The sequence below is a fragment of the Lutra lutra genome, chromosome 3, assembly GCF_902655055.1.
Source record: "Lutra lutra chromosome 3, mLutLut1.2, whole genome shotgun sequence".
Classification (NCBI taxonomy): Eukaryota; Metazoa; Chordata; class Mammalia; order Carnivora; family Mustelidae; genus Lutra; species Lutra lutra.
The window spans coordinates 132,681,192-132,709,015 of NC_062280.1; the positions used below are offsets into that span (position 1 = coordinate 132,681,192).

At 39.0% G+C, this 27,824-nt stretch overlaps 2 protein-coding genes across 6 annotated transcripts in view; one reads left to right on the forward strand and one right to left on the reverse strand.

Moving 5' to 3' along the window:
- Positions 1 to 27,824, reverse strand: part of DCLK1 (doublecortin like kinase 1) — a 353,945-nt gene that overhangs the window by 263,565 nt on the left and 62,556 nt on the right. The gene's annotated exons all lie outside the window — the stretch shown is intronic.
- Positions 16,701 to 17,438, forward strand: LOC125096314 (mitochondrial import inner membrane translocase subunit Tim9-like). Its single transcript, XM_047723166.1, has one exon. The coding sequence runs from the start codon at positions 16,888 to 16,890 to the stop codon at positions 17,155 to 17,157; it is 270 nt and encodes an 89-aa protein (XP_047579122.1). The 5' UTR covers positions 16,701 to 16,887; the 3' UTR covers positions 17,158 to 17,438.

Here is a 27,824-nt window from a genome sequence, read left to right on the forward strand (position 1 = left end):
TCCTCCCCCTCTGTAAAATAAGTAAACAAAATCTTTTTTTAAAAATTCAGATGGAGTAATATAGCCATGCTTAATATTTAGGTAGTTAAGTTTGTCTTACATCCCTTTTCGCTATAGAACAGTTGAAAGGTCAAAAGGAGGGTCCCAAGAAATGGTGAAGGGAAAGATGGTTGTGCTGAAAGTCAAAGTTCAATGCCATAATGAATTGGAGAATGAGGCTTCCAAGAAACTTCCTAAAGAAATGTGATTAGTGGAAACTCTGATGCATGTAAGCATATGGAAATCATTTGGTTAGTGTTTGACATATCTCAGAAACATGTGAATAGGTACACAGTAAACCAGGCAAATTTTTAAAAATGAAACCATTAATAACTCCAAATAAGAAAAGGAAATTGTGTAAGCAATGAAACAGCGACACTATACTTCTTGACTCAGGAATAAAATGTAAATGCTGACCCCTGACTTAATAAAGTTTGTGATGTGGATGACTCAGAGGGAGGGAGGGAAATAAAGAGAAATATAATCAAAATAAATCTTCGCTTATCAAAAAAGTAAAAAACAATGTCAAAACTTGATAAATGAAGAAGTAGCAGAATAAACATGTTTTAAAAAGAAGTATGGAGGTAAATACCCAAAATAGCTTTTTAAAAAAACTCTGTTGTACCACATTTGGACAAAAAGGTGAGCAGATCTTTGCTTTGCAATAAATCTTTTAGCACCATTTGATTTCTAAGTACCGGTATTTACTACTTTGTCACAAATAAAAATAAATATATCCCTTATAGTTAAATTAAACTGGCTTCAGAAGCAGGAATAATATTTTGCTTCTTAAACTGAATAGGTAGAGATCATCTTTTTACAGAATTGTATTTTGGAAATTTTCAAACATACAGTAGAGTTGAAAGAATTTTTACAGTGAATAACTGTATACCCCACCCTCCGATTCTTCCATTGGCATTTGGTCCTACTTGTCTCATGAATATCTATCCATCTATCCATTGCTCTACCTGTCCAAATTCCATCTTCTTTTTTTTTTTTAAAGATTTTATTTATTTTATTTGACAGAGAGAGAGAGAGAGAACAAGTAGGCAGAGAGGCAGGCAGAGGGGGGGGCGGGAAGCAGGCTCCCTGCTGAGCAGAAAGCCCGATGCGGGGCTCGATCCCAGGACCCTGAGACCATGACCTGAGCCGAAGGCAGAGGCTTAACCCACTGAGCCACCCAGGCGCCCCTCCATCTTCTTTTTGATGCATTTCAAAGTAAGCTTCAGACATCAGTAGACTTCCTCTATGCACTTCAGCATATATATGTATTTTTTTAATTTTTTTAATTTAACAATTAAACTAATGAACAAAATAGAAGTTAACGAGAATGCAATAAGCACCAATCCTCTCAATCACAATCTGACTTTGCATATTTCAGCTTTAAACTTTTTCCCATCCAATAAGTATTCCTCAGAGTCAAATGCAATCCTCAATAAAGGAGCCCAGTATATGTATATTAAAGTAAATTGAAATTTCAACTGTCTGAGCCCAGTTTAGTTAATTCATGGCCCAATTCTAGGAGAGATGACTAGCTTCCATTTTGCAGTGTGGCATTTTTAAACAAATCCTAAGTTTATAATTAAATAATAAGGTTCTTCAAGTGTTATCACAAAAACCTAGATGTTGATTTAGTAAAAGAAGTTACCAGAAGTGGCTGGGATGAATATTTACTTACTTTTCTAATATTTCCCTCCTTCCCTAGTAAGCTTGCAATAGCAAACACACAATTTTTTGTGGCCTAACATTTAGTTAGAAACACGTGACTAATTTGAATGTCACAATGCAAACTGCTAAAGTAATTTTAATGGCACTTTACGTTCTCTAATCATTCAACAATGTCTAAATTAATGCAAATTATAACATACATGGCCAAAAAGCGCCTGAACAGTGATAATTTTATGACTATGGCTTAACAGACAATGCTAAATCTAGCACATCCCTTAAAATAATTCTATGACTTTGTGGCATTGCCCAGATCCATAAATCGCATCTTCGAGGAAGCCAAAAAGGAAATCAGCAGTTAGAAATTTCATTAACCCTTTGCTCTGAAATCTGATGGCTCTGCCAGCAGAGAGCATATGAGGGATAAGCGATGGCAAAGAAAATTAAGTGGGACATCCTACAAAGTGCCTGCATCAAATCTTTTAACAGAAATCCAAGACTCACAGCCCTCAGGGGAGTGTGTGATGACCCCATTCCTTTCAAATTAATGATTTTTCATTTTCTATTTTTAGTAACTCCTGACTTAAAATAGAAAATAACTAACTTCAGGGAGCAGGGCTAGGACTAATGAAACCAGACCAACAGAATGAAATTGAAACTTGAAACTCCAAACCCATAAACATGTCATTAAAAGGCCAGCAGTAGCGGTAAAGCGAGAATCAAGTTTACGTGCAGAAAAATCAGCTCTCAGAATGAGAAGGCAATTGCATCTGCCCACAGGCATTTTGCATGGGCGGCTAAACTCCATGCCTCACTGCTAAACTCACACATTTCTCTGGCTAAATATTCCATGGTAGCTGAGCTAGAGCCAACTGTTATATTCAGCACCGGGTAGGGGCTAAAACTGGAAACCATGAACCAGGGAAGAAGCATTTATTGACAAAGCTCTTGAGGATATTTTACATTTTAGTCCAAGAAACAACTAAAAAGATTGAAACATTCTTTTTATTTTGCTTCGGGAATCAACAACTATTATATATCTCAATATATACTTGAAGACAGTATTATTCTACTTTACATAGAGTCATTCTCTTTATAGTTCCCTCTGCATGGTTACGGCATATAGATTACATTTCGACTTTCTGACTCCGAATATTCCCCTGTGGATAAAAACTGCATATTCTCAGTCTTGTCTTTCCCTCACGGTAGTGAAGTTCTGAGCCTGTAAGAGCCACTTGACAGAGTGTTTCATTCAACTCCAAAAGAATTTCCAGGTATGTGTAGACTCTGTGTGTAGAGCTGCGTGTTCTTGGGAAAGTCAATTTCTCTCTTTGTCTGTGATGGCCAAGAGCCCTCACAGTGTTCAAGTTGACAACTTTATTATCACGCTTTTGTAAGCAAGGGGTCACAGCACCTGTGAGCAATCACTTCGAAGTTCTCAGAACTCTATCCTGTCTCCTGCCATGGAAATAGCCCTGGCTTTGTTGGTCTATTTAGCAAGGTCATCAGGCTGAAAGCGGAGGGGGCTGGGAGCGGATTCACATATTACTTCCTACCCATATTTATTTACTCACTCTTCTCCTCTTACCCCATTCTCTTTCTCCCCTCTCCCTTTAAACTTTATCTCATAGCTTCCATGCACTTTGCATCTTACCCTCCTCCACACTTTCCAAAGACAACAGTGAGCCCAAGAAAACGTAATAAAGCACTGGCAAGAAAGGAAGCCGTTATGTCTGGACCGGCTGATTGTAAGATGCTGGGCTGAAGAGACTGAATTATTTTAGATTGGTTTGTGCTGTACCTGACCATCTGGGGCAAGTACTGCTGCTTAAGAAACATGACCATATTCCGATTATTTTCTAAGAATTCGCCAATCTGTGCCCAAACGTTAATGACCCGATACAGCAGATGCATATCTGAAAGTATCTAGCAAACTTTCAGGAGACATTTAATGCTCTGTGAGAATCCTATTGTTGCTAGAACACTTCCATTAAAGTATTATTTTCTAAAATGAACTTTCCAATTCTTTGTACATCCTACTTTCCAGTGCTCCATTCCCTTAACGCAGATCCCTGACTGTCCCGTGTGCTCTAAAAGAAGTCTTTGCCAATTACTATCTAAAAAATCAAATCAAAATTCACATTTTTTTACCTTCATCATCTATTGCCCTTGTATATTATTTTTTTTAAAGGTTTATTTATTTATTTATTTGACAGGCAGAGATCACAAGCAGGCAGACAGGCAGGCAGAGAGAGAGGAAGGGAAGCAGGCTCCCTGCCAAGCAGAGAGCCAGACGCAGGGCTCGATCCCAGGACCCTGGGATCATGACCTGAGCCGAAGGCAGAGGCTTTAACCCACTGAGCCACCCAGGCGCCCCTGTATATTATTTTTTGTATACCAGATTTTATCTCCTGAAAATTTTATCTTAGGCTAAAGATGCTTTAAAAGATCTGCTAAATTATTCAGTTTTATAATCGAATTTTCTTTAAGATCATATTTGTGGTGTTTTTCAAAAAATATATAAGCTATTACCTTAAAGAAGTTGGTCATGGAAAGAGAGCAAACGTGGCAGTAACTGTAGAGTTGTCATGATGAAAATAAAGAATAAGTGCTCTAATATACTATGCTTGATTTAAAAATCATTTAATAAAAATGGGACTTAACTACCAGTGGAGGGCTGGTAAACGCTTAACAACTGGTTTTCCAGGTAGGGGTGTGTGGGTGAAGGGTCTTGATTTATGGTCACTGCTGATCTCCGTAACATAAATACTCCCACCATGAAATCTATGGCCAATTTCAAACTATCAAATTGTTTAACAACTAGCTCAGAAAATCCTTGAAATTTTAACAATCAGCTCTAGCAAGCTGTACTATATAACTGGGGCCTATTGTGTTGAAAGCATTCAACTTTCACTGTATCACAGAATAAAATTTTACTGCCTAACTGGTGTCATCATTAGACTCTTTTAGCCCATTAGCAGTTCTTCCTTAATGATAACTTTTAAATAATTAAATCTGGGGAGTTGAGAAAAGTAGGATTTCTTGGTCAACCTGAAGTATCTTCCTATACTAAAAAAGCTACTTTAGAGCACACAAGTTAAATAATAACATCATCGAACAGAAGTCTCAACACAGGCATAGCATATGAATCTGACGCTCGCATTTGGAAGTTAAATTCTTCATGGACTTGAACAGCAACAATGATGGAGCAGAAATTAAATCTAACAGTGAAAATCAGGGAGAGTTTATTTTAATTTTAATACTCTTTCTAAACCACTGAGTAATGACAAACCAATCTCTGAAAATGCCAAAATCGTAATTTTGTTCTCAACATTTAAGAATCCCAATGCCAATTCCTTTATCTGCCATAAAATCTACACATTCAAACAGTCTTGACATGTGAGGATTAGACCCCATTATTTCATTTGTCTTTTAAATGTGCTTTCCCTTTATATCCAAGGATTAAGTTAATCCCTTCCTCCATTATGCATGAGGTTTGAGTTTTCCTTCAAATTATGGGATTTGCACTGGTGCACACCATCTTGACCAGTGTCCCTTGCGATTAAACCAGTTCAGTTCATTTCTACATTTACTGAGTATCTTCTGCCTGTTAAGAACTATATCAGGTTCTGAGAACTGAAGGATGATGGAGGACAGATAATCTGCTGTCTGGAAGTCTAGTGAACCAGGTGAGCCAGTCAGAGTGAGAAATGCCAATGGGATCATATTAAAAAACACAAAACGTTGAACCTCCAGATTTTGCCTGTGAGCACGGTGACATTTCACGAGTCATTCACAACAATCATAACTCAGCTAACTCGGGTTGATGCTACGGAGGCAGAAACACATTTGCCTCCACCCAAAACACGACCCGTGTTTAATGAGAAAGCACCAGTTGTTTCCTTTCATATCATTTGCCACAAAATAAATAAATAGATACTTCAGAAATTTAGAAAATGGGGAAAAATAATATTCTCACCTTATACACTAATCCTTCTAGCTCATGTTTGCATAATCTTTAAGGATTCATTTTTTTGCCTATCTGGTTATCAGGGTCTCCAGAGAATCCTCAGTTCTTCAACACATCAGAATGAAAAGCCCCAGTGATTCCTCAATTACCAAACCTCACCGATCATCCCACTTGAATAACGAACCTCAGATCACCTCACTGCTCAACCGAGGTCACAGATTCAGGTAACAAAAGACTATTTCCCTTTATGGACAAGTAAATGTCTTTTTCTTTAACAACACATATGTACATTCATCTCATCAGACTCTTGTCAGTTTAAGTCATAAAAGCCTCTGTATAGTCTATTAATCTCCATCCCTAATCTCAAGTGCAGGCTTATTTGTTAATAATTATGACAATTTTTTGAATTCACTGCTCTTTTCATTCTGCTCATTCATTCACCAAATCTCATGCAGCCCATGTTTTTTCCTCTGAAATTACTCAGATGTGAGCAGAAGAAAGACAGCTTGCTTTATAGAAGTGAAAAATCAAAGTAACGTCAAGAATGAACACTAAGGTACTGTTCACCTTCATCTTTAGACGAAAAGTACAATGCCCTCTTTTTCTCAATAGCAGCTTTCTGAATTTCAATACTTTCCTTATTATAGTGATAGCGATCTAGAGAGCTATGTTTACAGATTAATTAAAAAAAAAAAAAAAGAACCTTAGGAGGGAATTAATCTGTTAAAAAAAGGACCCTATCTTACATAAGAGGAAAATACCTTTAATGAAAGTTCCACTACCTCCACAGAATTAAAGGTTGCTATTCTCAGGGAGCTTGTGTCTCCCAGGTGATTCAGAATACAATTTCACCTGCTATTCCTATCACCTTAAAGGTAGCCAGTACAATTGTTATTAATTTTGTAGTATTACTCTACCACTCATAGCCTTTTAAAATGCTTTCTTTTGGGGACGCCTGGGTGGCTCAGTTGGTTAAGCAGCTGCCTTCGGCTCAGGTCATGATCCCAGCATCCTGGGATCGAGTCCCACATCGGGCTCCTTGTTCTGTGGGGAGCCTGCTTCTCCCTCTGCCTCTGCCTGCCACTCTGTCTGCCTGTGCTCGCTCTCTCTCTATCTCTCTCTCTCTCTGACAAATAAATAAATAAAATCTTTAAAAAAATAGTTTTAAAATGCTTTCTTTTATTGAATGTCCTTGTTTGATCTGACAACAGAACTATCCTTCTCTTTGAAAGCCGTCACTACCAGCAAGGGGAAAAAAAAATCATCATCATCCTACAGACAGTCAAGGATGAATTCTCTTTAGAAGAGCAAAGTAGTTGGGGATGACATTTGGGAAAGAAAGGCTTTATTTCTGGGTCACTCATCAAGTCCAGATAGTAAAAATAGAACTCAAAAACTTGAGTATCAATGATAGAGAAAGTGCCAGCCTCAAAGTGATTATTCATTCCTTCTATAAAAATCCAATGAACCTCACCTAAGACTGTAGGTCAGAGAAGAGGAATGGGAATTTAAATAGGACATGGTTTTCACTCTTAAGGGGTATATGTTTTCTTAGAAAGACAGACATGTAAACAAACATTGAAATAAAAGGAGAGAAGTTTAAGAGATACATGCAAAGTGCTGTGGGATTTAAAACACAAAAGAATTGAAGCCCCACCTGAAAGATGGAAAAGCAACTGTCCTCCTGGCTCAGAGTTGAGCCAGGTTCCATGGAACAGGTATGGAACTGGTATGATATGGAACTGGTTGGAACTGGTATGGAACTGGTATGGTATGGAACTGGTTCCATATCCTTATGTGATGAACGGGTAAATTACATGCACAGAGACGCCACAGGATCTAAACTGTGGAAGGGGCTTCCTTGAACACCCTAGTCAAACCACAGCCCACTCCCCAGACCCTGTTCAGTACTTGAATCTGCTGTCAGTCTTCTGCTAAGTAGTCACCTAGCTCAAGTTCTGTGACTGAGAATATTCAGGGACATTAGCTGGCTCTGAGGCAGTCACAACCTTTGGAAAATTCCATTTGTTTTATATTCATCTAAAACCTCTTTTCCCTTGGTTTCTATCAATTGACATCAGTTATTTCCTCTAACTTCTGTTAGAAAGAACATTCCAATGACCCAAGACACATAGCTAAGTAAACCAGGATCAAAAGGAGTGCTGTATTTTGGGCTACTTGATCTCCTCACTTATAATGAAATGCCATGCATATTTATTGAGTGCCTACCATATTAAAAGGTATTAAAAGGACTGTGTGAGGTACTAAGAAGCTACTAAAGTAACAATATATATATGATCCTTTTCTGCCTCTCGTTACAGATATTTATTCTCTATCAGACTGAATTTGTTGAGACTAAGCCTGAGACTAAAGGCTTAGTCTCAACAAATTCAGTCTGATAGAGAATAATTCATCACCGAGAAGAATGAGAAAGGTAGAATTAAGGTTCAGCAGACAGAGAGATCACGCTCCACTTAGCAAACCTGGAAAAAGCTATGGAGAAAATGAAATAAAAAACCAACTCAAAGAATCAACCAATCAAATTCATCACCGAGAAGAATGAGAAAGGTAGAATTAAGGTTCAGCAGACAGAGAGATCACATTCCACTTAGCAAACATGGAAAAAGCTATGGAGAAAATGAAATAAAAAACCAACTCAAAGAATCAACCAATAGTTATTCCCCAGGTGATAAATATGTGGCAGGTACTGTTTGCTGTGGGCAAGAGGGTGGGGAGGTTGAGGTTGTAGCAGAATATCAAACATTCAAAATCTTTATTTTCAAGGAGCTTAGATTCTTGATGGGGAAGACAGATCACAAACAAGGAAATGTAGGTCACAGAACAATAACGGTAAAGAGGATCGTGTTGTTGGGCAGGGGCAGGCTTCTATTTTAAGTAAGAGAAAGGCCTCTCTGTTAAGGGGGTCTTTAAGCTCAGACCTTCAGGCAGCAAACTAGATTAGGTTTCACCGGGAAGAACTGAGAAGAAAAATTATACACAGAGGCATAAAGCAAGACCACATAAAAAAAAAAAAAAAAAAAAAGGCATGTGCTGCCATTTGGTATAATGCAGGAGAAATGTGAGAGTCACAGAAGATAAGTATAGAAATGGAGAATTGGGGAGCAATTCTCCATGACATTTTTAGCCATCTGTTTAGTCATAAACCATCTTTCCAAAAATACTCATAGAGCGAAACAGTCACGGAAGATATAGGTGATGTCTTTGCTTCTGATCCGCCTATCTCTCCCTTTCTGGAGCAAGGATTTGGTAGCAGCCCTATTATAAGATTGGGGGGTTTTCTAATCCTGTGATTTCTCAGCAGTGACACAACGCCACTGCACACACAGCATTCTCCTGGGCCACTCCACATCACCTCCACTGAACTGGTGGGGAAACCAATGAGAACACGAAGCTCATGTTGCCTGCTGTGATGGGAGTAACAGAGTCCTCTGCCTCTGACTCAGGAGATGCTCGTCTTCAGCCCGCCTCTATGAAGCTGCTGCAGGCTACCTTGTTAGCCTGTAAGGTAAAATCTCAGAACTTCACAGCATAGCTGAGTCTTTATTATATTGAGAGTTGAGGAACATTCATCCGACCTGGGAGAGGGCAAGGGGAGAGCAGTGATGGACTTTCAGCAGAACAGTGTTTGGTAAGATAAAATTATCAGGGTTGTTTAGGATCACCTAGAGGAGAAAATGTCAATGAGGACTGTGAAAGGCCATACTTTCTGGGTAATGCACTTTGATGCATGATCTCAATTAATCCTTACAATAGACTGTATATTTATTTAGTCATTCATTCAACATGTAATTATTGAGTACCTACTATCTCCTGAGAATTCTTTGGGCATTGAGCTATAACCAGGAACAAAATCATAGGCAAGATATCTGTGTCTGTGGACTCACATTCTAGGGGTGAATATAGACAGACAAGCGACCAACCAAAGAATTGAGAGAATGTCCAGCAGTCATAAATATTATAAAGCAAAATAAAGTGACGTGAAGGCACAAAGTAACAGAGATGCTATTTTAGATAGGAGAGTCACAGAAAACCTCTCAGAGGAGGTGAGCATGAGAAGAGACCTGAAAAAAAAATTAGATACCTACTATCATTATGTCTATTTGAGAGCTGCAGACACGGAAGCTAGGAAAGACACTATTAAATCCTTACTAATGAGTAGTGGGGTGGGGATACGAACCCAGAAATCTGGATGCAGCTCCAGCATTTCTACTGCCACACTATTCTCCCTGGTGTAGGGACCAGGCGAGATGCTACTCAGCTCTGTAAGAGTAATAAGGGCCAGAGCTGTGGGAAATGCAGTAGAAATTATGAAAAGGGGCAGATATGAGAGACAGATTTCACAAAACTGGCCACTAGGGCTACTTGAAAGGCAAATATAGAGAGAGGTTTGAGAGGAATTGAAGCCTTTGAGCTTGAGTGGCTGGGAGAACAACCATTACCAGACATAGGGGTTCAAGGAGGAGAGGCCGGGCTAGAGATGGGAAAATGGAGAAATAATGATTCAGTTTCTGGCATAGCAAGTTTGATGCACTAGCAGAATAGGTTTTGAAATTTTACCTCAGATTTGAGGTGTCACAGACTTTGCTCTCTACTGTTAATTTTATCGCTTCAAACTCTACCTGCATCCTGGGCATGGGACCCTATTAGAAAACCAGCAGAAGTAAATTAGCTGCCCCATGCTAGTTGTTCCTAATCAGCCTCCTCCCTTTCTTTTAACAAACTGAGGTATGAGCTAAGTGCCTATTTTTTACTAGCATTTACATTTTTCTTTCCCTTTGGAACTGAATAATAATAAGGGGGAAAAACATAATTTTCTCAGCACTTCACAGGTTCCTAAAAACACCAATGTACTCATGTTTGATTTCTCTCCTCTACTTCTATAGGTCTAACAAACTCAGACACCACACTGTCATAAATCCTTTGTTATTTATATATATCTATATCTATAGATTTATATATATAGACATATATATAAATCATATGTTATCCCTTTGGGTAAGCTGTAGGACTATCTCACTTGAGTCTGATTTTGGTAAAGCTTGCCAGGTCACACTGGGGTTAAAGTTGGGTAGGAGATATTTCATGTCTATTTAAAACAGTTCTAGTTTATCACAGAATCTTAAACACAGGGAATATCATAAATACAAGAAATTACAAGAAATTAATGTTGAATAGGTAATAAAGTTATATCATTTAAACATCAAAGTGTACTAAAAAATGTATAATACAAGTGTGTGTGTGCATATATACATATATACATATACATATATACACATATATGTATATATGTGTGTGTATATATACACACACATATATATACTTACATATATATATACTTACACACATATATACACACACATATATATACTTACAAATGTGTGTATATATGTATGCTTATGTGTGTATATATCCACCCTTTTTTTTTAAGATTTTATTTATTTCTTTGACAGAGATCACAAGTAGGCAAGGAGTTAGGCAGAGAGGGGTCAGCAGGCTCTCTGCTGAGCAGAGACCCCGATGTGGGGCTCAATCCCAGGACATTGAGATCATGACCTGAGCCAAAGGCAGAGGCTTTAACCCACTGAGCCACCCAGGCACCCCTATATCCTCCCTTTTTACATAAATGGCAGCATACTTTTCAAACCTTGAGGATCAAAAGATACTGCTTTATAACCACTTCCACAAATTCACGCCTAAATAGTGTGTGTGTGTACGCACACATACACACACACAAATATGTACATGTGAAATATGGTCAAATTTTAATTTAATATTGTTTTAAAATATTTCTCTCTTAGAGGGGAGCGGGGTCATGGACACTGGGGAGGGTATGTGCTATGGTGAGTGCTGTGAAGTGTGTAAACCTGGCGATTCACAGACCTGTACCCCTGGGGATAAAAATACATTATATGTTTATAAAAAAATAAAAAATAAATAATAAAAAAAGTTGTTTAGAGAGATGGTATTAAAATACATGAAATAAGATCAGAATCTTTAAAATAAACACACAAATTGTGATAACAAAAAAAATGGTTCTCTCGGGACACCTGGGTGGCTCAGTTGGTTAAGCGGCTGCTTTCGGCTCAGGTCATGATCTCAGGGTCCTGGGATCGAGTCCCACATCGGGCTCCTTGCTCAGCAGGGAGCCTGCTTCTCCCTCTGCCTCTGCCTGCCACTCTATCTGCCTGTGCTCACTCTAGCTCTCTCTCTCTCTGACAAATAAATAAATAAAATCTTTAAAAAAAAATAGTTCTCTCTTATTATCTTTTATCACCATCACCACCATTATTCTTACTCTGTATACTACTATCGGTGTGTTAGCCAAATGAATCTATCTTCTCATGCAACATGAACCAGGACCCTGGACAGCAACATAACTCTTCCCTCCCTTTTCCCAACACTTCAAAAAGATTTATCCTTTCACAGGAATGACTTCACTCAATGACTTCACTCAATCTCCACTTTCCTTTAAAAACAAAACAAGACAGGAGCGCCTGGGTGGCTCAGTGGGTTAAGCGTCTGTCGTCGGCTACGGTCATGATCCCAGGGTCCTGGGATAAAGGCCCACATCAGGCTCTCTGCTTGATAGGAAGTCTGCTTCCCCTCTCTCTCTGCCTGCCTCTCTGCCTACTTGTGATCTCTGTCTGTCAAATAAATAAAATATTTTTAAAAAAAAAGACAAAAAGACCTGCATAAATAGGTAAGGTTAAAGAAGTTCCAGAGGGGTGAATCCTGAATATTAGCAATTGCTTACTTACACGTATGTACGCTATATCCATTTATTTATGTTTATAAACCATACATATCAGAAATGAACATGACGTAAGGCAGGCCTCAATTATTCAATCAGGTTGGTAAGTAGGTGTAAAATTTCCACCGTAAAGCCCCCGGTATAGGGAAAATGAGCCACAACATTTTCTGCTTTACTAAATCTTTGCTCAGACCTTGCTTTATGTGAGGCACCCATGAAAAATTAGTTATACTTTTACCCCATATAGAGTTCAGATGAGGACCAGACTGAATTTCTTCAATATTACTATACTGGATTTATGGAATGAACTAAAGCTATACTCTTTAGCCAGCATGGGTTTTCGTTTGCAGAATAAAGCATGAGGGAAAAAGGGATTTCAAAGTTCTGTATTCAGGCTGAGCTTATCTTTCTTCCTATGACCACTTGGCTTTGAGAAGCATTTAGAGAGTCAGCCAGTCATGAATATCTGCTGCAAAAAGTAAAACCTTCTGATAAAGGCTACATAGAATGTGAAGATGCATGGCATGCCTTCTGTCCTCTAGATGTTTACAGATTGGGGGAGGGGGATAAAACAAGCTGTGTATAAACAGTCACTTCATTTTGTCCTTGTACCTAGACACATATCCTAAGCAAAAGCAGTAAATGCCAATAGAAAAGGACAATTCCTAAGTGCCAGAAAGCCTTCAGAGGAGAGAGGAAACCTGTGGGCTGGATGGTGGTACTGAGAACCTTAACAGAACACATGGGATTTGAACTAGGTTTTTAAAAAAGAGTAGAATTTATACAAGTGCACATGGGCTAGAGGTATTTCTGTGGAGGGCCATAAAGTCCAATTTCCACTCAGTGGACATAGTCAAATTTCTTGTAATACTGGCCACAAATGTCTGAGCTGGGACAGAATTCTAGGAGCCCAAGAGACTGAGAATGTAAACTTCTCCCAGAGTAACCAAGGGCAGGGCTGTGTGAGAAGCAAGGATGAGTTTTAGTAAGAGCTAAAAGCTAGAGACCAGTGCCAAAGGCAGTGTCAGGACCCAGGGCTGAGAGAAGGGTAAAACCAGAAAACAAATGAACAAATGTGATGCTAATATCTGAAATTAGTCTGGAGTGAGGCTTGAATTGAGGAAGGGTGAAGCAATTCTAGATGTAGACTGAGAACAAGGTGAGGATGTTAGAGGTCCATGGGTATAAGAAGCAACTAAAATGGGATGATGGCAGCCAGGAGAAACTTAAGCAGTATATAAAGTTGGGCCCATAGCTGGGTCATGAGTGGCTATTTGGAGAAAAAGCAGCAGCAAGAATCATATCAAGGCCTTAAGCCTTAGAAGAATGAAGGTCTCACTGATAGGAAAGGGCACTGAGAGAACTTGACTGAGCATTTGATTTTATTTATGTTGAATCTGACCTCCAGGCCAACATTTAATTCAGTCTATCAATGATATGGGGTTGGAACTCCCTAAATAGAATCAGTCTCCTTTATTTTTCTCAGAAACAGATTAGGAAATCTAGTAGATTTCTCAATTAGCGCCTATGGCAATAATGGTAATATTTGATTAATTCCATTACTTTTCTTTAGAAAATTAGAATTATTAGAAGGACCTCTCCAAATCAGGTGGTAAATCACGTTTTGCAAAACCCGTCATTAAAATCCATCAGTCATGGTGGTATGTCCATACAACCCCATTTGCTAACAAGAAACCAAATAAAATTAGGGGCTACACCCCAGAATGATGCCATTGTATGCTTGGGGTCATTTGTATAAAAATATTCTTTAAATCAGATGAAGATAAAAACTAGGAACACTCTCTCCTTCTAATTCCCCATGGTCCTGCTCCACTTACCACTTACTCATCCATTCTCCCTTCACACAGTAACACAAATACACATTTTACTGCTGCACAGAGAAATCTTGATGTTAGAAACTTGGCATTTAAGTAACACCTTTCTCCCAAAAAGCCAAAAGCAGTATATAAGCCAGTATTCTGTGAAACCATCACAGTGGGCCTGGAAATAAAATCAAGGTCTTTGTCCCTCCAGGAAACTGTTTTCTCCAGTAGACCCTGGTGGCCAGCGGCCAGCTTCAGGGGAAAGAAATATAAACACAAAAGATAACCCCTCGTTTTTACTTATGGGATTTAACTCCAAAATATAGAGAGCTTGAACAGAAGTAGGGAAGGAGAACTGAGGTGAGCTCTGACAGTGTAATCCTTAACTCCATCACCATACGTGGTGGTTGTACGGATGGACGACAAGTAGTTGGAACAAGGAGGAAACTCTTTCTTCAATTGTGCTGACCCAGTATTCCCTGGTTTTCAGAATACCCCACAGTCTAAAGAAGTACTCCATATTAGTACATAACGTTTTCTGTAGTGAAGAGGACCTAATTTTAAAATTCTATCTAGAGGTATCAGAGCAATATTCAATTCACATGAGGCACGTAATGTGTTTCTGGAGAATTCCAGCATTTTAATAATAAAATGCTTATTAATCAATCATTGATCAATTACTCTGCATCAGGTTACTCTGACATAGCCTTACAGGTGATTGCCTTTTAAAAACAAACTTCCTGGGAGCCTGGGTGACTCAGTCATTAAGTGTCTGCCTTTGGCTCAGGTCATGATCCCAAGGTCCTGGGATGGAGCCCCGCTTTGGGCTCCCTGTTCAACAGAAAGCCTGCTTCTCCCTCTCCCTCTGCTCCTGCTTGTGTTCCCTCTCTTGCTTTGTCTCTTTCTGTCAAATAAATAAATAAAATCTTTAAAAGATGAAAATAAACTTCCCATTTTCAGTGGTGCAGTGACCAGAAGGCATATTTTCTTCCTGTTTTACCAACCTTATTTATCAGAGCAGTTAATCACTGAGCTCTCCTTGAATATGCAAATATAGACTTCTAGATGTTCATCCAACACAGACACTCCATATTTTACTTGATAGTATGCCAATCAAAGAAATATGTAGCTGGGGCCATAGCTAAGACAGCCAAGAGTGCAGGCAGGAAAATATATAGAGCATTTACTCTGAGTCCAGCAAATACCAGGATACAATGACCGCAAGGACTGGCAGAAATGGTCCACAGGCTAGATGAGGAAATAATCATTAATCAGCTGTGATGAATCCAACACCTGCTTAGAAACCAGGTGCAAAACTACAAAACCAAGAAAAAGCACGTGGAGATGGTCATGGTGGTAGGGTTGAGGGAGGGCATATAGGGCCAGGAGGCTGGATAGAAGTCTTAAAACTGAGGCCACCAGCACACAGCAACAGCAAACTAGTTGTACGGTGACTTTCTTGAAATGAGAACTGAAATTTCTCTTCATCTATGGCCAGTTGCAAGATCCAATCTTAACATAAGTCCTAGCACATTTAAAAAAAAAAAAAAGAAGTACCCTGTTAAATGTGTCTTTTTGTTATAATAAGAGGCATCTAAAGACAAATGTTTACTCTCTTTTTTGAAATTAGATTAAATAGCTAGTTGTCCACACCATGCATTCTGAAGACTGAGAAAGCACTTAAAATATAACCAAAATATTTTAAAGTCCCAATTCTCCACAAATTTCCAGTTGGATTCTTTTGTTTGTTTGTTTTGGTTTTGTTCTTGTTATTGTTGTTATTGTTGTTATTGTTGTTAGCTACTGTCTCTCCAACTCTCTTTCCATCTAAAAAGTGACTGACAAATAATCCTAGTAGGTATACCAGTCCGCAGGACTCTTAATAAGAGTAATATTATATCTGGAAGAACTGGCAGAGACAATTTCTAGTTTAAATGCCACAACACAGATAGAAGTGAAGAGATGACGTGTGAATGTTTGGCTCAATTTAGTGCTTGACAGGAAGCCCAACACATCAATATTCCAAACAACCAAACATTTAATATAGTAGCCTAGCATCTACTCAAAACTAAGTGGCAGCCAGAGATTTTTTTTTTTTTTTTTGGCACCAAATCATACCATAGTAAATTTCAAAGTCCCCCATCAATGTGTCATCTTTCATAAAATACCATTTAAATCACCACAATGCCTTAGAAACCCAAAAGTCCTATTTTCCAGACTATTCATCTATTAAGCAGCCCTCTGAGAACTCTAAATTTGGAATGCTTCTGTCAGGTACAATTCTGTTCGAGTCCTGGTTGTGATTCACACTTCAGTTGAGCTCCCCGCCATCTTAAAATGTCATTCTTGTCTGGAAACACCCGAGTTCTTTCAACCACACTTATTTGTATGGTGGCTTTGATGTTTAAGAAACACTGTACTTGGACCCAGACCCTCCGCCCCTAGAATCGACTGGCAGCGTAGCCCCCCAACCTCGCACTGGTGTCGGATGCGAGAGCCTGTGCTCAAGTAAGAAATCAGTTATTGGAGACATTCAAGCAAAGGTTGGACAACTAATTTTCCGAACAAAAGGAAACTCATGCATCAGAAAAGGTGACTAATAAACATACCTTTAGAATATGGCTGCACAAATACCAGAATCTGATCAGATAAAACAGTTTAAGGAGTTTCTTGGAACCTACAATAAACTTACAGAAACCTGCTTTTTGGATTGTGTTAAAGACTTCACAACAAGAGAAGTGAAACCTGAAGAGACCACCTGTTCCAAACACTGCTTACAGAAATATTTAAAAATGACAAAGAGAATATCCATGCGATTTCAGGAGTATCATATTCAGCAGAATGAAGCCCTGGCAGCCAAGGCAGGACTTCTTGGCCAACCACGATAGAGAAGTCCTGATGGATGGACTTTTGATGAAAGATTGGCAGCAGCGGTTGTGATGGAAGAGAGGATTCATCTTGATAGAATCCCAGGAAAGCAGTAGCCACCCTATTAAACTGTCAGTCATGACTCTGGCAAACGGAAACAACTGGGGAAACAAAATTGCTGTTTACCGAGAATAATCAAAATAGAAGGTCTTATTGTTCAATGAAAATAATAAGATGCAACATTTGTTGAGGCCTTAAGATTCAGCAGCTTGGTAATTTCATTAGAAAAATAAACCATTGTTTCTTCAAAAAAAAAAAAAAAAAAAAAAAAAAAGAAACACTGTACTTAATTCTAAGAACCCAAGGGGTTACAGAATTGCTTTTAAACTTCACTCATCAATGATCTACATAGAAAGATTCAGACAACCCTAAATCATGCCTCCTTCCCCAAGCCTTCCTACCACTACCTGGGTGTGGGCTGGCGTCCAGTGGAATGTAGATACCCATAGTGGGGTCAAGGACTTGCTGTCTTGTTTATTGCCCTACTGTCAATGCTGAGAATAATACCCAATAAATCACTGCTAAATGACTCCATAAGTGGATCATCTCTGGACTCACAGAGGAAGAGACAGGGTTCACAAGCAAAAACAAAGCCAGGAGAGAACAATACAGGGAAGCGTGAGGAAGCCCCATCCGTGCTGGAATGAGAGGGGCATGGGCGCTGGGTCCCGACAGTTGGAAGGCTCAACTATTACTTAATATGTCCCTTTGAAAGTTAAACCTATTGGTTGATTGTTAAAATGGAAATAATAACACCTTGCAGCAGAGCTTCTGTGAGAATTAGAGGTAATTACATAAAGTGCCTGCCTGATGCACAAAGACACCCAAATAATAGCTGTGAGGATGATGCTGTTGACAGTGATTAATGGCAAATGCACACTCTGATGGCTCAGATTAAAAAGCAGCAGAGAAGAGAACTGGCCACAGATAGGAGTCCATGTGGAAACTTCTTTGAGATGAGCCTTGGTCTACCTTAAATGAAAGTTGAAGATACAAACTGTTGTCCAAATTTGACATTCCAATTTCCTACTATGTTCACTCTGACATCTCCTAATATCAAAAATCAATAACCTTGACCCAACTGTTACCTACATACTTAATGAGTACATTTCCTCAGATGACCACAAACAATGCAAGGTCTTCATTCATGTGTTTGTTTGCTGATGTCTGCATCTGATGTCCTTTGGTTGCCTGTCTATAACAATGCTGCCAATAGTGTTGTAAGAACGGGGCCCATGTCTGTTTAATTTGACTTGCCTGGAGCCAATACGGCACCTCCTGAATGTGGAAACAAAACGATTTTGATATTGATTGTGATTTCCATCATCTAAGCTAAGCTAAAAATTATTAACTTTAAACAGAGAGGTCCTCCAGTGTCACAAGGATACTGCAAAGGACATTTAGATTTGACTCCTAGATACCTTGGGAGGTTCTGGGTGACACCTTCTCAGGCTGGAGGTTCAGTGCCCCCAGACGTCCCAGGGATGTTACAAAGGGTAGAAAAGAAAGGAGAAACCAAAGGGGATTCAGAATTGTCTTCCGTCCAAATGAATTCTCTGCCTCATGAGGAAGTTAGATCACCAGATTACGGCTTTAGTTAGGCTCTGACCATTTTCGAAATATATGAAAGAAAAATTATGCAGTTGCTCTGCTTCCCAGCAACGTCAATGCCCTGAGACTCTTATTTTTGGAGAAGTTGTGGCATAAGTCACTCGGGAAAGGGGCAAGGAGGCCTAAGAAGAGTACAGGTATGCCCAATATTTCAGAAGTTACCAGACCTGCCAAAGTGCCCGCCTTGCTAAATGGGAGTTAGGGAAATGGTCAGTATAAGGGGATTTGTTTTGTAAGAGGAAGGGCTGTCAGTACCCCTTTTGAAAAAAAAAATGTGGAAGGAGCTGAAGAGAACTGTTCTCTTATCGGACAATAATATCTGGTGTATTTTCAGAGTATCTAGTGAGGAATCCCACCTTTAAAAAAAAAAACGATTTTAATTACTTATTTGACAGAGAGATACAGCGAGAGAGGGAACACAAACGGGAGAGTGGGAGAGGGAGAAGCAGGCTTCCTGCTGAGCAGGGAGCCAGATAATGGGCTCGATCCTAGGACCCTGGGATCATGACCTGAGTCGAAGGCAGACACCTAACAACTGATCCACCCAGGCACCCCTAAGATAATAAATATCTTAAGAAAGTTCGATGAGTAAGATAGTAAGATTGCAATAAAGATTTTCCTATTAGGCGAGTATTCCTTTCCTTCCTTTCTTCCCTCATTCCTTCCTCCCTCCCTTCCTACCTACCTTCCTGCCTACCTTCCATCCTTCCTTTCTTTTTTTTTCCCCCTTCCTTTCTTTTTTTTTCCCCCTTCCTTTCTTTTTTAAAAGGCATCTGAATTACAGGCTTATTCATTAACACAGACCCAGCATCCACATTGGCACATAAAATACAAGCAGTAAATCTTTATTGCATCAATACGTGAAATGATTAGTGGATGTTGTTGGAAGAAATCCCCAGAAAGAGTTTCATAAATCCATTAAACAGATGATTACATTTTTAAAACATGACTTACAGGGCAGGTTTTGGTGTTTTGACAGCTGTAATTAATCTGTAATAATCTAGTAAAATGAAAAGTAATAAAAGTATGCCAAACAGTTCTCACAAAAAAAAAGTAAGAGGATGTCAAGAAGAGCCCCGCATCATTTCATGAATACTATTCATATATCACATTCCCGCTGTAACAAGACTAGCTAGAGGCATTCACTGGGTTTAGCAAATAAGGTAAAATAATGCAGCCGCTCATCTGAAAACCTACAAAGCTTTAAGCATCATTGAATATATTGCAATCGAGCAAGTGGGTAGAGGGAAACATGTATAGCAAACTGTTCATCATAAATTTGCTCTTGCTCAATACTAATGCCACTAGGCTGCAGATAAGACAAAGGTCCACTGAACTTTACTTTATAAGAAGGCAGAAAACAGCAAAGGAAAAGGGTAACTTCATCCTTACTCTGGATAAGCAATAACAGGGTCTATTGTACACAAAAAAAAAAAAAGAAAAGAAAAGAAAGAAAGAAAAAGAAAAGGAATGAAATTCCAATCATGGGAATTTTATTTTCTGTATTTTATTTTTTAAGATTTTTATTTATTTATTTATTTAAGAGAGAGAGAAAAAGAGAGAGAGAGAGGGAGAGAAGCAGAGTAAGCCCCCACCCAAGTTACAGTTCTTCCCATCTAGGCATTCTGGACCAGACTGGACCCAGAATACTAGAATACTAGAATCCACAGCTGTAGATGCCTTGCCAATCACTGGGAACAACATTACTTTCCTGCACTGTAAAACAAGAGTAAATGGCACTACTTTCCCAAACACATCTTGTCATAATAAGAAACGAGATACTGTACTAGCCTTTGAAGTAGCCACTAGTACATTCCTCTCTGAATGAGCTCCGCATGGCTCAAATAAATCAGGCACCTACACTTTCTTCCATCATAAATTGGGAGGTCTGGGAAGAATCTGTGCTAGTAAAAGGCTTCTTTTCTTTTTCCTCTTCTTTCTCCTCCCTCCTTACGTCCCTCCTTTCCTTCCTTCCCTTCTGGACTTTTCTTTCTTTCTTTCTTTCGTTCGTTCGTTCGTTCGTTCTTTCTCTCTCTCTCTCTCTCTCTCTTTCCTTCCTTCATAACCTCTTTCTTTCATTCCTTCTTTCCCTTTCCCCTCCCTTCCTTCTTCCCCCCTTCCTTCCATCCTTTCTCTCTTTTTTGCATAATTCAGCAAGTAAGGCTAATAGCTTTGAAAAATATGGGTCTTGGTACCATACCACAGCTCCACCTCCTACAGGGCAGCCAAAATACCAGGGCTCTGTCTTTCCATCAGATTTCCAATCTGCTTCTCTTAGGCTGTCCCTTCTGCCCTAGGAGATGACAACATGAAACATTCCCTGCTACCTCATCCAAAGCCACTCTGCTAAATGAGAAGAGCTCCCTCCCCCAACCTCGCTCCCCAAAATCAGTTTTGTTCTTCAGTCAGAGGCAGGGATGCTGGGCATATGCTTTGGTGGAAAACAAAAGGTTACCAGTCTGAACACTAAGGAGTACAGAACAACTACTTACATAAAAAATGCTCATATTTTTAAAATGTAAAAAGAAAAAAATTAGATATTCAGAAGAACATAATTAGAAAATATGACCAAATTGATGAACATTTAAAAAAATCCACAATACCGGGCGCCTGAGTGGCTCAGTGGGTTAAGCCGCTGCCTTCGGCTCAGGTCATGATCTCAGGGTCCTGGGATCGAGTCCCGAATCGGGCTCTCTGCTCAGCAGGGAGCCTGCTTCCCTCTCTCTCTCTCTCTGCCTGCCTCTCTATCTACTTGTGATCTCTCTCTGTCAAATAAATAAATAAAATCTTAAAAAAAAAAAAAATCCACAATACCAAGTTTGGAGTCCAGCATTTTATATTGTGATTCTTGAAAATTTACGGTATAAAAAAGCACAGCCAAAGGTGATAAGCCTATAAAAGCATATTGTTCCTATTATTTTGGCAACAGATTACCTGGTTTGTTTCATGCTGGGCAACAAAGATGAATTTCTCTATGTCTAGTTAAAACGCTTTTGACACTGTACATCATTTTGGCTGGCTACACTGTCTTGGTCTCAGGTTATAAATAAGAGGCCATGTAAATCAATCCTAAACTCTTTAAACAAAACCACAATAAATAAAAAGAACTGCTTGGTATTCAATGAATATAATCCACTCTAAGTAAATCTTCAATTCAGCTTTGAATGACTTCTATGTAACCCTTGTATAATACAGTTTCTACAGGCCAAAAATCAAATCCTTAGTTTTGTTTTTTTTTAATTCTACTCTTAAGCTTTTTCTTTGTCTGAATCTTGGCAGAGCAGTCTTTTATGCAAACTTTCATAATGCTTTTACAAAGAAAACTCCAATATTTAACAAACAGTTAACTTGATCAACAAAGAAAGCTTTTAAAACACTTCTCATGACAGGGCCTAAGACACAATAATTCAAATTAAATGTGTTCTTGACAATAACCTTCTGGACTACTTTTTTTAAAGATGCAGGAAAAAATCCATAATTCATTTCACTAGTTTCAAAACAGGGTATTTCAAATCCTCTTTCTTAGAGCATGAGTAATGGAAGATATGAAGTTACATGGTCTTTCAAACACACGAACCTCATTTGGATGAACTAAAAACTTCAGGATTATGTGAAGATAAGCTAGAACCAAGGAAAAAGTAATAATAAAATGCATGTTACTATTTCCAAAGATAGCAATCAAATAAAAGTGTAGATTTCATCTGACTTACATCAAAAAATATAGTATCATTTTAGGGTAGTATAGTCAACTACAGCAGTCAGGTCAAAGTTACAGATACAGTATCAATTTAGGGTAATCTAAAGCACTTTCCAGTGTACATGACTTGCACATGACGTCATAATAATTTCATCCTCTTACTCACATGAGATACTTAGCATTAATCTCCATTCGTCAGAAGAAACTGAGGTACTATAAGAATTGAGCAATGATGGAGAAAGAAACCAAGCACAAAGTTTCATTGGAAAAGTAGGGTCTAGAAAATCATTCTTGTAAAAGGTTATTTTGAAGCCTAATTAAAATGGAGGGAAAAGCTCCCAGGGATTTTGATTCTTTTAAAACACAATCCTCGGGGCACCTGGGTGGCTCAGGGGATTAAAGTCTCTGCCTTCGGCTCAGATCATGATTTTAGGGTCCTGGGATCGAGCCCCAAATCGGGCTCTCCACTCAGCGGGGAGCCTGCTTCCCTTCCTCTCTCTCTCTCTGCCTGCCTCTCTGCCTACTTGCGATCTCTGTCAAATAAATAAAATCTAAAAAAAAAAAAAAAAACCAACAAAAAAAACCCACAATCTCTTCCTGAGCCCAAATGATATTAGATTGACCTCAAATTAAGCTATCTAACTCAGCCAACATGCAACAGAAATAAAGACAAGAAATGAAGAAGCCAAGAATGCTATTCAAGGCTCTTTCTTCAATGAGAACATGACTTAATAGGTTAAAATGTATTTTGGTTATCACCAAGTTATTAGGCCATGTGAAAGCCACAGAGTTTGCTTCTGAAGTGACACTGAGTCACTGAGAAAGTAACAGGAAATGACTCTTGCTCCAAGATGGCCATACCTCCCCTTCCCACTTTCACTGGCACCACTGCTTTCCCTGTCCCCTTCCCCTGAAACATCTTTCCCTTCCTCTCCACCCATCAACCCTGACCCCCTTCAGAAAAATAGGTCCAGCCTCCTGTCCCTCAACCAGCCTCCTGTTCCCACCATGATCTTCCATTCACTCAGGCTGTGTCACCATTTCAAAGTGTGTGTTGATGTTGCCTCAGGATTACCATCCAGCTGTCTTCTTGTTCCCTCTCTATCGCTCTCAGAAAAGTCACAGTATTTAACTTGTTATGTGTATGTTCCATAGTGACCTACAGGATACACGATTTCGAAGGATTTAAATGCTAGAATCTGGAGTTACTCCTTTAAAACAAGTTGCTGAGCAGCAGCAGCAGCAATGAACTAGAATTTTCACCTCGGCTCCAAGAGAATACTGCACTCAGATGGTCAACACAGAGTTCTTTGAGGACCAACTGTGTGTCTGGTGAAAAGAGAGTGAGTTTAGATGTAATTTTGACTCAGGAGACTTGTGTTATTAAGAAAAATTAAATCCTTGAGTCTCCAAGGAAGTCAGAACTTTACAGTTCCCATTTGTTGCATAGCTCCTGAAAAGGTAAAACATGAGCCTTTAGGTCATCAACTTCCCCAAGTGGCTTTAGTCCCAGCTCTGACCCAGAGACAATAATGTCATCTCCCATAGAAACTAGTCTGCTTCTTTTAAAATGGATGTAATGTGAACTCCAAAAATGATCTCATAAGGTGGTTCTGAGAATTACGGGCAACGCAGCCCAGGGAAGTGTTCTTGATAAGATTTGAGTGCTACATAAACACGAACTTGTGGTAACAGCACTAGTATTAGCTCTTCTACATTACTGAAAGATGACCAAGAGGGGTCAAAAGTGATATGAATCACTTCAGTTTTCACCCAGAGAATTCGTATGAAGTTGGGATAGATTTTTATCAAACAAGGCCCCTTAAACTTTTTTTCCCCATTAGATTATTTTTACTTGGAAGGTTTCTTAGAGGACTGGCTGACCTCACTTCCCATATCTTTGTTTTTTTACCCGCTGTTATGTATCATTTTTCTCCATCTTTATAAAGAGGCCTAAGGGATGTCATGTTCTGGTAGAAAGATAAAAGACAGCCTGCTTGGCCCCAGGTAGGCTAGCCCACATGAACCAGTCCACATGGGAAATAAATTTTATATAATTGCATATATGTGTAACACAGGGCACATTTCTATTCTTCTCTTTTGTAGCATCTTTAACATTTCATAATTTTTTACCAAAAGTAATGTTAACATATTTCCTTACATTGCCATTGGATACCTTCATTTTCTTTGGAACCCAAACCTCCCCTGAAACTAAACACTTAAAACTGCAGAAGTCTGTTGAGATTTTTTCTTTCTTAATATATAAATCAAAGGTAAGAAGCCAAATACATTGAAAAGACGATCTCATTTTAAATAAGTGAAATTAATATTTGTACAGCACTTTATAAGATACAATGTGCTTATAAACATATCATTTAATCCCTTAAGTATCATCATTATCATCACCACCACCACCATCATCATCATCAGACATAAGGAAATGCAACCATGTGAAGGAACATGCCCAGATGGTGGGTGACGAAATGGGGTAGAAACCCAAGGATGGCCAATTCCAAATCCTGTGTTCTTTCTACTATTTCATTATGTTACCTCATGTCAAAATAATAACAGCTATAGTAACAGTTAACCTTTCCTGGGAAGTTTGGACGGGTGCTACTGTGGGCCTAAGCACTTTAACTGCATTATTTCATGTCAGTTCACAAAACTCTACAAGGTTTCTTTCCGCCCCTGCAATTTTACAGATGAGGAAGCCGAGACTTAGAACAACTAAACAACTTTCCTGGCTCACACAACCAAGAGGGAACAGAACAGAGACCCAAATCCCAGGCTGAATGACATAAGGTAAATGGACTCAACCACTAGATTATACTGCTTTTTGGTTGTGGGGAATATTCATATGAATTAATCCACACACAACATGATAACTTGAATTTTATTGTAGGATTTGACAACTTGCAAATTGAAACTCAAAAAATACTAGTGATTATGTGTAATCGAGATAGGGATAACAAAGAAATTATTACCTAAATTAGTCCATGTAGACCAAATGCTCAATGTTAACAGATTCAAATATCTGATTAAAGCCATCCACATTACCTAACCTCCTTCACTAGATTCCTCCCCATTCCTCCCAGAAAGAGTTGTCTCAGTCTGTTCCAGTTTCTCCCTTCTTGCTCCTTCCTAGCCTCCCAACCTACATGAGGCTTCCGCCCCACCTTTCCACCCACACTGCTCTTATCAAGATTGTCAATGTCCCCTCGGTTATTACATTCAATCATCAGTTCTCAGGGCTCATCTTCTCGTAGCCATTGGCAGCATATGTCCGGATCTCACTGCCCTCTGGGTACCGTCTTCACTCAGCTTCCAGAATCTGCTGATTCCCTCATCTAGCTGGTCACCCCTCCTCAGTCCTGTATGTGGTGTCTTGTCTTTTTCTTGATCTGTTGTTTCTGGGGCACAGCAAAATTAAGGTTGTTCCTTGGAAATCTTCTCTAGTAACTCTCATTTCCTTGGTGAGCTCATTTGTTTTATTTTTTTTCATGGTTTTAAACATTACCTGCTAACACTTCCTAATTTATATCTTCAGCTCACATCTCTCTCCTGAATTCCAGACTTGAATCAATGGCCCTTTAAGCATCTCTCTTTGAAGGACTAGCTGAGGTCTTAAACTCAGCACATCTAAAGTTGAATTACTATCTTCTTCACAGCTCTACCCACAACATCTAGAAAACCACTGACACATAATAGAAATGCAATAAATGGTGCCACTGGATAAATACATATGGCCCAGTCAAAGGAACATGAGTCAAAAGCAGAATGACAGTGAGATACACTGCAACTAGAAGGTCTACTGCTTTAAAAGGATTTGATCTGAGTCAGTTATAAAAACACAGTAATTATTTTGCTACCCTCACACAGTCATGAAAAGTCAAGGTTTCTAGATAACTAGAAATTCTGTAGATAATCATGAAAGCAATTGTGTTCTGTTGTGGCATAATATTTACATGTACAATCAAATTTCATTATTATCGATGCTCATCATTACATGGATTCTGGAATACCCTGGGTTAAATAACATCCTCTAAGATATTACTAGTACATCAAAGACAGCCTAGGAGAAACAAATTACGGCACAACAAAGACCTCCCACTGTGTCAGGATATCATTCACAGACACACCTACTTATCCCTTCACACAAGGAAGAATCTTGCCTTATCGACGTGACTTATTTTAAAAGCTAGTAAGAATTTGGTCAACCTGAAATGCCTTAATTGTTTCTCACCTTGGGATTAGCATAGTTGGAGAAATACAGACATCCTCAAATTCATTTTTATATATGCACACATTAAAATTCATCCAAAAAGCAATGTACATACCATCCTCACTTTAATTACATTTAAATAATTTTAAGTTAAGCAACAAATAACTTGATGAGAAAAGGAAAGGGAAAACAGATCTGGTATTACTTATAGTTATGACTTTTTAAAACAGCTTTATTAAAGCGCAATTTACACATGATAAAATCCACCCATTTGAAGTGTACAGTTCAGTGATTTGGGGCCATAAAATTCACCCACTGTAAGTGCATGATGACTTTCAGTGAATATACATACAGTGTGCGACCATCACCACGATCCAGTTTGAGAACACTTTTATCAGCCCAGAAAGATTCCTCGTGTCAGTGAGCAGTCATCCTCTGCTCCCAACTCCAAACCCAGGCAACCGCTAATCTATGGTCTATCGGTATAGATTTGCCTCTTCTGGAAAACAGATACTATTTTTAAGGGCCTCGTATGGCCTAGATACCTAACTAAACATTCCACATACATTATCTCACTCAGTCCTATGGTAACCCACAATAAATATATTATTATTTGCCCAACATTATAGATGATGAACTTGCAGGTGAGAGGGTAACTAATGCGTCCAATGAGGACCAAGAGTCTCAATTACATGGGGCCACAGAATAACTTGCTTATATTTGAGGGCCTCCGATAGATAATTAATACAATATAAGTAATTTGCAGAATGCTATGAGCTAAAGCAAGGAGGGTGAATGGTGCTCGGTCAGGATTTAATTGCATCACCACCTGCCTTAACACAAATCAGCCCTCCAGGCCTGACAGCTGAGGACGATGGCTCTGGCTGACTCACACCTGAGATACGGAAATGGAGTTTGCACTTGTCCTTAGCATCTATTTTAAAAATGAGGACCTTTCCAATTCTGACCTCAAAGACTCACATATCGCTGACGTCCGTCCTAATGCAACACACGCCCATGAAATAGACAAGGATGTGGACCATGACAGACAGATCTGCACCTGAATTACTATGCCTAAAATAGTTTATAAAATCATG

Coding starts and splice junctions, on each gene's coding strand:
- LOC125096314 (XM_047723166.1), top strand. CDS start 16,888: ATGGCTGCACAAATACCAGAATCTGATCAGATAAAACAGTTTAAGGAG.